The 10,639-nt window shown below is 42.4% G+C and overlaps 1 protein-coding gene and 1 long non-coding RNA gene across 2 annotated transcripts; one reads left to right on the top strand and one right to left on the bottom strand.

Annotated features, from left to right (window-relative positions):
• Positions 1–24: 24 nt before the first annotated feature.
• LOC139919899 (uncharacterized) lies at positions 25–694 on the top strand. The gene is made up of 2 exons (XR_011785011.2): positions 25–408; positions 467–694. It is a non-coding gene; the product is annotated as an uncharacterized LOC139919899 (long non-coding RNA).
• A 7,296-nt stretch (positions 695–7,990) lies between these two features.
• On the bottom strand, positions 7,991–10,226 carry ier5l (immediate early response 5-like). The gene has a single exon (XM_071924884.2). The coding sequence runs from the start codon at positions 10,065–10,067 to the stop codon at positions 9,150–9,152; it is 918 nt and encodes a 305-aa protein (XP_071780985.1). The 5' UTR covers positions 10,068–10,226; the 3' UTR covers positions 7,991–9,149.
• Positions 10,227–10,639: the final 413 nt, after the last annotated feature.

The following is a 10,639-nucleotide window of genomic DNA, read 5'->3' as shown; positions in this document are numbered from 1 at the left end:
ACAGAATATAGACAGACATTAATTCATCATCATTTCATCATCTTGCCAGATATAGTTATTTACAAGTTTTCAACTAGAAGACTTAAACTGGAATTTTTAAAACAAAATTCACCCGAAACAGAATATCCAAATGCTTGTTGCTGTGATCTTGGGTGTTGTTATACAGAATTTGTTCAGTCTAGAAACAGTGGCTCTAATTTATTATCATGAAGAGACAAAACCTTACGCAGCTCTGTTGGTGATAAAATTAGAGACTGACTTCAACAACTCATAGACTGTTTGAGCTTTTACATCCTGATGAGTGTTATTTCATTGCAGTGCTAACAGGTATGAACCCATATTCTAATGAAATCCCCTTTTGGTAGTGTCAATTTTTCCATACAGTCTGTCTTCCAGTCACTGTCAGTAGTGCAGGTCTATTCATCAAGAGAGTCTTAGGTTTTGTTGCAGTTTTTCATTGGTTCAGACATGTTCCACATTGACAAACCATACTCGATGAAGAAATCCACGCGGTTGTGCTGTGCAGCTATTCACTCAACAAAATTTTGAACTAAAGCGGAATATTGGAGTTTGTGCTCCAGATTTTACTCCCGTTTAAACTGTTTTATAAATTATGCATGTGATTTGATTGGCGTTACGGTAGGATTATGGTATTATGATTTTCTAATAAAACAAAAGCTATTCCATGTGTGTCGGTATTGACCTCCAACACATAATTTAATCTCTAATGTCTTATCATACAGATACTCTCAGCCATGCCCTTGATTTAGTAATCAGTTTTGGCATTACTTTAAATGGTCTAGAAACAATCACTTCATCATCATTGATCTTCATCTTCATTACATATAATGCAGGATTTATTCAAGAAGAGAAAGCATATACCTTTTTGCTAGAATGCTATACATTTATCTGAAAATACTATGCTAACCAACTATGTAACTTGGGAAACAGACATATAGTGGCTTTCAAGCTATGACTTTGTGCGATCCACTGGTGAACCCCAGCAGTGGGCCAGACGGGTTGTGTGATGAAGGCAAGAAAAGTGTTGTACGAGTTGGGATACTTTGGGATTTGTGAACAAACTTTGCCAAATACAGTTACGAGTAGTGGGGGAACGCTGATTCATGTAAAAATCACAATTCTATCAGTATGCAAAAATCTAATTTTATTACATTTTTTGCTATTTTTGTTGGCATTTTGTGTGTTTAAAGCGTTTAACAGAGGGGCCCAATGTCAAAACAAAAATGAAACCCTGCTATGCTATATTGACCTTATGTTCCTTGACAAGTGTCATCTGCCTAGTTCTGATTATGTTTCCACTTTGCTTGCATATTGGCGATACAGAAACTTCTTTTATCTTTGCTAGCTAGCTGCCTTTTACTGATCCAAGTTGTGGGGTACATGTTCAATAAAAGACAACCGCGAGAACTGGGTGAAAAGTAGGCAGATTTAACATCAGCAATATTCACAATATAACTGTGCAGCCCCATGCAACCTGCATCCGCCTACAGAGACGGAGGCTCATGGCTTTGGCCCATGAACCACCCAATAACCACCTAAATGTTTCTCAGGCAGCCACAGTTGAGCTATAGCTCACTTGGTAGGGCAGCGGACGTTCATGGAGGGGCCCCAGTGTGTAATCCGGGTTTGGCAAATTAGGCTTAGGTATTTGGTTTCACAGAACCAAATAAATTGCAGTTAATCACAAATTGTTGGGATATAAAACTGACAAAAGAGCTGAGAAAATAGCTTGGCTTTGCAGCTCCAATAAGGAGCGCACGCAGGGTGTTGGTCAGGCAGACGGGTAAATTAGGTCAAGTAAGTAGCCTAATATGGCAATTCTCTCTAGCGGTGGGACAGAAAAATGACCACATTTGATAAACATCACCAGCTTGAGCCACTTGATCATATTAACTTATCATTTTATGCCTGACACCCTGTTTGCGAAAGGCCTACGTTGGTAAATTTTTTCATAACTGCACATTATTTGAGAAATGCTATTTTACATTTTCACGGATAATGAAACAAACGGCATAGAACATGAAGCCACTGATGAAATTGAGCTTTATATACCACCCACCCAGAGAGATGTTCAGACTGTTCAGACAAGATCATAACTGCAGCTGAAGTCCGACTCATGAGCAAGAAACACATTGTGCAGAACTGCTCTACAATATTCTGCTTTGGATCAAACCTTTATGTCAATTCGATGTTGACTTGTCATGTCTATGATAAGGTTGAGACTCAATCTACTGACTATATCACTGAAAGTTTCGGTGTCTCCCAGAGCATCCATAGTGTCTTGAGCTACTGGATTGTCCTCATGGAGAAACACACCAGGAAATACAGTCCTTGGCGTCCCATGGAGAACATCCATGCTGAAATGTCCCTTTTAGTCACCACTATGGCCAAAACATTATCAAATACCTGATGGCAGTTGTCAGTTCATCACCCCAGCAGAGGTAGAACTGAAAAATTCATTATGTCTGACTGGGTTCCTGGAGTACCTCCACCAAGGTAATGTGGTCTTGGCTGACTGAGGCTTCACAATCCAGGATCTACTCGAAACATCAGCCTGAATAAGACACCAAAAGCACAAGGATAGTTGCAAATATGCAACACTTGACTTATTGATAATGACTGGGAGATACTTGAATTATTGCACAGTTAATACTGATCAACTTTGAATCAAAAATGGATAAAATGCATAGAATTAGAGACTGAAATTGCCCATGTGAGTGTGTTTGTCTGTCTGTGTTCGTCTGTCTATGTGTTGATGAACTGGCTCCTGCCTTCTGCCCCCCCCCCCCACCCCCCACCCCCCCCCCCCCCACCCCCCCCGAATAGGGATAAGCGGGTAGAGAAACTGAATAAATGAATGAATGACTGAACTTTGTCTTGATTACTGGTGTCACTTCTACAATACTGATTGTGTTGTACCATCAGTGCTTTAGAGACAGTACATAATTTCAGTTGTGAGATAGGGGACAGATTTTTGGTTATAGGAAGCTCACCAACGTTGTTTTCATACTGAAACAACAGAAGAATGGTTACAAATGTGCAGTAACTTAAATTGCAATTCACTGTTACTTAAATGGGGAAAAACCTTATGCACCATATTTCACATGTTGACTCCTCTCAAATGTCTAGCTTCAGACCCTTTTCTTGAAGAGGGAATAGAAATAGAGAGAGAGAGAAATGGGGCACAAATATCAAAAGCGTGAACATTGGGTGACTGAAATTAATCTACACTATGTGGCAGCCTTTATTTAAAATAGAAAGCCTGTAGCCTAGTCGTGGCCTTAGTACAGAAATTTGCATTGTGTTGCTTGGAGGAAACCCTGACGAGTAGCTTGTATCTACTTGCACTTTCAACCATCTCCATGTCTGAGGTCTTAACACTGGAGACATGTTTCAGGAACTCTCAGGATTTTGCCAAGATTGGACAGTCTCTAACAGTTCCTTAGGGTTCAACACTGACCGCCGTGACTCTGTAAGTGACAAAGTACCCACAGCCTTCAAGGGAGGCTACCAACTCACCCCCTTTACCATGGCACTGGCAGCAGAACCTTGAGTAGAGATGGCCATGCAAGAACTTCTCAGCGTTGGCTCTAATTGGGACTTTCTGACCCGAATCTTAGGAAAATCAAACCACATTATGAGGGTCTCTTTAATAACCTGCTCTAATTGTTGCAGTCTTGGTCATGACAACTGCTATGACGGTCCTATTCCTGGTAGGTGATGTATGTTAATAACATGCTCGCTGTCTGTTTGAGAAGCATCATCTCTTTGTTGAGTGCTGCAACATTCATACTGCTATGACACAAGCAGCTTTAGATGGTTGAAGTCCTCCCTCAACTCCTCATGAATGAAATAGAGCTTTACCTCTTGGTGCTATAACTGGTCTGTTATAACCGGCTATAACCTCAAGCTCAATGTCGACAAGACTGAACTACTAGTTGTCCTGGGCAAATCCCGCTCTCTTCAAGAACTTTTCATCACCATTGACAACTTCACGGTGAGTCCTGCCTAGATCACCAATTGTAAGGCCCGCATTGCAGTCTACACCATCGGCTTGAATCAAATCCTTCCTCACCAGGGACTCTGCAAAGCTCCTTGTCCAAGCGGTAGTCGTCTCTCATGTGCTGCAACTCCCTGCTGGCCAGGCTTCTAGAATACTCTATTCGGCCTCTACAACTCATCCAGGATGCAGCAGCACACCTTGTTTTCAACCTCCCCAAATTCTCCAATGTCAACCGCCTCCTGTATTCTCTCCACTGGCTGCCTGTGCCTGCTTGCATCACATTCAAAACCCTGGTGCCAGCGTGCAAAGCTGCTAGAGGAGCCCCACTGCCATACCTCCAGGCCATGGTCCAGCCCTACATGCTAGCCCATGCTCTGCGCTCTGCCACTACAGCTGCTTCATTTTTATTTTCCCTGCAACAACCTGATTGCTCCACTTAGGGTAGGAGTGTCAGTCCCCATCTCCCATCTTATTTCTCATATCTTTTCCAAGCACTTCTTTTTTACATAATCATTCTTGGTTCACAGGAATATTGTCAGGGCACTATGGCTCTGTTCCTTGACCTCCTTGCAATATAGGTGATCTCGGAGTTGAGGCTTCTTCTAATAGCTTATATTCTGTTATTCTGCTGCACTCATTATAACTTGATCTAGGTCAGCTAAATGCTAAAAATGTAAATATAAAATTGTCAGTCTTATGTCCACAATAGGGAAATGTTACTTATGAAAGGTGGTTATGCAACTTGCTTTTTGTGTGTGACATAACGCAGCACCTCAACGCCCTGAATGCGAAACCACGGGGACACAAATAGGTGATTAGAAAATATGCATGACACAGTGAAATGTGGGTCTCTGTGTGGGAGAGCCAAATGCAACAGGAAAACTTTGCTCACATCAGTGGCAAATGCACTTACAATCACTACTTTCCCCGAAAGTGGGATATGCACCCAAATGTAACACACTCAGAACAGAATTAAGACCATGAACCTCAGAAATTCAGTCACTCAAAATTCTGTGAACAAATGCTCTTGATGATGATGATGATCGATAAATAAAATCGTTATATGGTATCTGTCAAATAATGACTTATTTCACTTGTAGATGCACTCTTTGCATGACTAAATGACACATACACCGATTGAGATGACACACAATTTGACTATATGGTACTTCTAAAAGTTAAACATAAGTAAAATTCATTATTCAAATTCATTATGTTTCTTGACTAAATGGCATGCTATTGCCACGGCTATTCAGCCATGCATTTGTCATGTTGTTGAAAACTTTAAGGACATATTGTGAAAGCAAGAACACTCATACTACAGAACCGTATGTTATGTTAAACTTATCTCGAAGTCACAGATCTCTTTGTGCATAGTTATGGTCTGGTACATTACCACTAACCATTGAAACAGGCAGGTTTAGTAAAAGTCCTGAAGATGAAGAACATGTCTACTTTGTGATATGGGAGAAACTGAGAACAAGATTCATTTTATGTTCTATTGTCCGGCATATGTTGATCTAAGAAATGTGTCGTATAGCAAAAATGACTTCCGTCTTTGTGAAATTCTTCTGGCTAGATGATTATGAAAAACTTGAACTATGCTTTAGAAAGGGCAGTTTCCATATTGCTTGCTCCATTTGTAAAGCATGGGGAAAAAAGGGAAGATAGGCTATTTTGTTTGTGTGATACCTGAGTTTGCTGAATCCTTTTCTTATTTTACTGTCATGTAAGTCCATGTGGGCTGGGCACCTTGTGTGTATGACACTTGAATAAACTAATCAACCAAATCAACAAAACAATTAAGCAGCCTGTATGCTCCTAGGCTGTATGGGACATTTAAAAACATGGTCAGAGCTCATTACTTTGTTCTGTGCATTTGACTGATGCTCTAAAAATAAATACCCTGCCGGCAACTTGATTCTGATTTTTCAATGTGTGTTTTTGGCACCTCTTTTGACAGGTATTTGCTCCAGTGTAGGCTCCTGAAATCTGTGAGCTTTGCTGACTAATTAACGCTATAGGGAACAGACTCTGGACCTTGCCCTATGTTCCACCAGCCAGCCCCCACCCCCACCCTTTCAAATGCACAGAGCTACTGCTGTGATGCAGCAATGCAAACAGATAGGGCTCGAGGAGAGGAGCCTCAGATCAAGGAACAGCTCCCTAGACCTGAAGAGCAGGCAAAATGACATTTCAAAGGGTTACTGGATGTGCCCACCTGGCCAAACTGTATAGAATAGTAGTGTCTGAAATTAATATTATTATATGGCAAGTGTGCTTGTCATTATAGGCCTAGTTGGTTATGAAATGCAAAGCTTGTCTCTTTGTTTTTAACATGGACACACTGACAGAATAGAAATTCTACGTTAGGCTGTATTTAACAGGAAAACATAAGTTGTGTATTTAAAAAAATCTGTTCAATTCTGATCACTACAAAGAGAAATCCAAAAGAATGATACTTTTATTTTTGTTATTTGTGTGTATGAAAAGGATAAATCATAAAGTAACTGATATTCATGTGGTGCTTTGGCTTACTTTTGGCTATTTAAGTGTTATTTTAACAACACTTTAACAGTATACATACATTCAAGAAGAGATGTTTAGAGAGAGAGAGAGAGAGAGAGAGGGAGAGAGAGAGAGAGAGAGAGAGAGAGAGAGAGAGAGAACGTCCCCACTGGTCTTTTATTTTTACATGGGTGTCATTCTTTTCCAATCCACATGGAGGAGCTCTCTCTACACCACTAAACGAACCATAATCCACGCCATTTGTCAACGTTGCAGAGAGCCAAACCATTATGTTTATGATATTATTTCACGTTTTTTGTTTTTGTCTTCGAGACATGTCGCGGAGCCACGTCGGCAGCACGGTAAAATAACGATTTGGAAGAAAAGACGTTATTTTAAACGCAGTTGTGTAGAAAACAGTCCACACCCCACTGCAGCAAAAACGACGGACATGCAAACTCAGAATAAACGAATTTGTAACATCCTGCTTTCAGTTTCGGCAAAAAAAAACAAAAAAACGTAACGCACAATCTCAGCAAAAGCGATGCGTCGTATCCCCCATTTTCAGCCTACTTACTGCAAATCAGTATGTGTAAAGTCAAATGAGGGAAAAAAAAAAAAACACGCCGAAAAAGCGGAGAGTTGAAGGAGTAAACGTAGGGCAGCGGTGATGTGTTGGATAGAGCGATATCTCAAATTGAGAGGAGTCGAGAGGTTTCGGGTTGGCATAAAAACGAGTGAGACAGGGGAAGGAGGAGGAGGAGGAGGAGGAGGAGGAGGGAGGGAGGGTGTCGGGGGGATGGGGAGTGGAGAGTTTGAGGGAGGGTCAGCCCGAGGTGGCTCTGCATACACGGGCTTACTGATACCTTCATTCATTGATTTTGAAGAACACCACCAAGTGGCACACAGCAGAGATAACACGCCTGCGAGCTTTTTTCTTTTGGTGGGGGTGGGGGGGAGAAAATGCCTGGATGAAGAAAGTAGCCTGTGTAGCATAGAGATAGCGCGTGGGAACAGGCTGCAAAAATACAGGACGGTTATTTTGAACTTTTAGTACAGACAGACAGCATGACAGACCAGACTTTAATGACATGTTGGCCTATTCACTTAAATAAGACTATTGTAGACCTAAATCCTAAATTGCGTTAGAGGCATAAATAAAGTTTCCAATCATGTTTTTTTTTTTATGGTAAAGACCTGTATTCTTGATAGTAGCATGCAATGCTACACAAACACAGGCTGTAATGTTAAGTGTATAATATAGGCCTATGTGGAAGTTAAACTGTTACACTGTCAATTTATGAGAGGACTCAACAACTTCTGTGCCTCAATCACTTCTCTATATTAAACTAATACATTTTAATGTGTATGCATAACAAAAGGCTTCATAACTGCAATATATTTGGCGGTCAAACAAGCAAAGTAAAGATGAAAGTTTTCATTTTTTTTATTAAGATTATAAATTTTTAACAAATAGGTTCTAAAACAGTTTTACCCGGTGATATACAATTTAATATGCACAAAAATACAAGAATAACAACAAAAAATATGGAGAGAACGCCTGAAAACTCCTTTATTTTGGTACACATAGTGCTCATATAATGCATGGACGTAGGCTATGGCTAAAGTATGAGTTTTGCCTTTTTAAAACAAAAGGACTCAGATTTTTTTTTTGTAGAAAATAAAATAAAACTCACAAAACCAAGTCACGTTGGAATTATGAATTGCTGTAAAGGCTTGAGCAACAACTTTGATTAAGGGGGGAGGGGTTATGCTCAACAGATCAAACTGCCATAAAATACCTGGACTGGTTACTCTTGCATGCTGGGAGTTGAAGTGAAGTGATGGCCCCAGTAGCCCACAAAGTGTAATAGACTTAAAAGTTTTGGCACTCCATCAAGTGACATGAGCTGGTTCAGAGTTAATGTACCCCAAAAGAGTTTAGGAGGGAAAACTGAGTCTTCAACATTGTCTTTTACAATGGTCAGAATGTGCAAGGTCCATGTAAGACTGCAATAGGTGTTTTAGCCCAAAGATAGGATATTCAGCAAGAGCACAACAGGGCCATTTTTCAGAAATAGCTGCACATTTGCTGTTTATCTCGTTATAGAGGACACACAACAAAAGCATTTGGCCATACATGGACAGTCACTGTTGGATTGGTGCTGCTGGCTACACTGAGCCACATTAGTGTCTTACTGTATGTTGTCCACACTGTCTTGTACATGAGAGATCAAATAAAAAGACATATGATCCGGCAAAGAGACATTCAACCACTTTCAATGTACTTTCAATTCATGACAATAGCTAGCAGTAGTGTGCGTCTGATTTAAGGCAACGAAATTCAATCCATTTCGTTAAGATAAAATTCACAACTAGGCCTACGTCAATGTGTTCTGTAGACATATATTTCCCGTTTTAAAAAAAAAGGGAAGCCTGCACATAACATATGGCACAACCTCTCTTTCCCCTCCCTGTCAGAAACAATAGTCAACAAAACAAAAATAAAAACCAAACTGCTCCATGTTTTAAATAGCATTTTTTTCCCCCCTTGCAAAAATAAAGTCGATTTGGATTTTAGACTTTGTACAGTTTCATAAAGTGTTTGATTCTCGTGTCAAAACGCCACAATCGCTCTAGTCCATGCCCCGAGGCTGGCCAGGGCTTGTTTGCTACAGATCTGCTCGAAGTCCGCCTGTCGGCTCACCAGCCCCGAGAACCCCGAGCCGAAGATGGAGATCAGATTGGAGATGTTCGACGTGTCCAAGTACTCCGAGCCGGAGTACGAGCAGTCCTCGAATTTCGCCCGCTTGCAGCCGGGCGCAAAATCCGGCACTTCCTCCACGTCGGATATGTAATAACCAAAGTCAACCTTCCGCTTCTTGGCCGGGGACTGCGCGCCCTGGCAGCACTGGAGCGGCGCGCAGCAGTCCTGGTGGAGATACCCATTCTCCACGGTGGTCACTACATGCGTGTCCAAATCCAGCACTGTGGTTTTGTTGCAATGCGTGCTGCTGCTGCTGCTGCTGCTGCTGCTGCTGTTGTTGTTGTTTACCGGGGGAAGGTCACAATTCAGCGCGGGGTAAGCCTCCATGCAGCAGCTTCTGTAGTAAGACGGCTCCGATTCCTTGTCTTCGTTGTGCAGGACGAGGGGCGAGGAGCCGGCTGTCTGGATGTGCGCCGCCGACTGCACCGCGGCGAGGTGGCACGCGGGCAGCAGCGAGCCGCACAGACTCGCCGGCTCGCCGCAGCAGTCCCCCGCCTGCTCGTCGCCGTCCTCCCCGTCCAAATCCAGCGGGTCGAGCTCCTGGATCTCGTTGCAGACGGTCATCACCTCCTCGTACTGCTGCATCCTGTAGATCTCCGCGTACTTCTCGTTCATGTAGACCTGCCTGGCGTTCCTCAGCACATAGGAGACCAGCAGGTTTTTGTGCAGCTTGATCCCCCCTCGCTGCGTCCTGGAGTTGTGGATCTTCCGTAAGGAGATGGAGATGAGGCTTTGCGCGTCCACCGCACACTCCATGGTGTTGATCATTCTTATTTCCGAGCCGTTCTCTCCCCTCCTCCTCCTCCTCCTCTCCGGCTGAAGAAAACCGACTCTTATCTCAGTGGGAATCGCAGTATTTCGTGTGGGGACGAGAGCTCAAGTCAGCTCTGTGGAGAAACATTGAATACGGTCGTCCGCCTCCCTCCACATACGAGCAAGCAATCATTTGTAGGCGACGTTCAACCAGAATATATATATTCAGAGGGAGGGTCCGCCCGCTTCAAATCGGACCAATCAGCTGCCGGGATTCTAATGATTGACGCGCCAGCTCCACCGACACATGTCGTTCTCGGCCAATCAGCGCGAGGCGGTTCTTCTGTGCTATTCAAATTCCAGACTGGCTACCTAACAGGAATGTCCTCATTACCGGGTAGACGGCAAGTTGCGGGCTAGATGTGGGATCTGACCTACAAACTAGTTTGCTTTCTGTATGAAAAATACATTTTGACCACGATGAATGAAACACAACCTATTTTCTCAATCAATGCAACCGCTGCATGATGAACCCCCGAAGCAATACTTTCTGAGATTTTAACAACTCATTGTTATAGACTTTCTTT

The sequence above is a fragment of the Centroberyx gerrardi genome, chromosome 2 (assembly GCF_048128805.1).
Source record: "Centroberyx gerrardi isolate f3 chromosome 2, fCenGer3.hap1.cur.20231027, whole genome shotgun sequence".
Taxonomy (NCBI): Eukaryota; Metazoa; Chordata; class Actinopteri; order Beryciformes; family Berycidae; genus Centroberyx; species Centroberyx gerrardi.
Note: the sequence above shows the minus strand (reverse complement) of the source record. Positions and strands in the feature narration are given on the sequence as shown.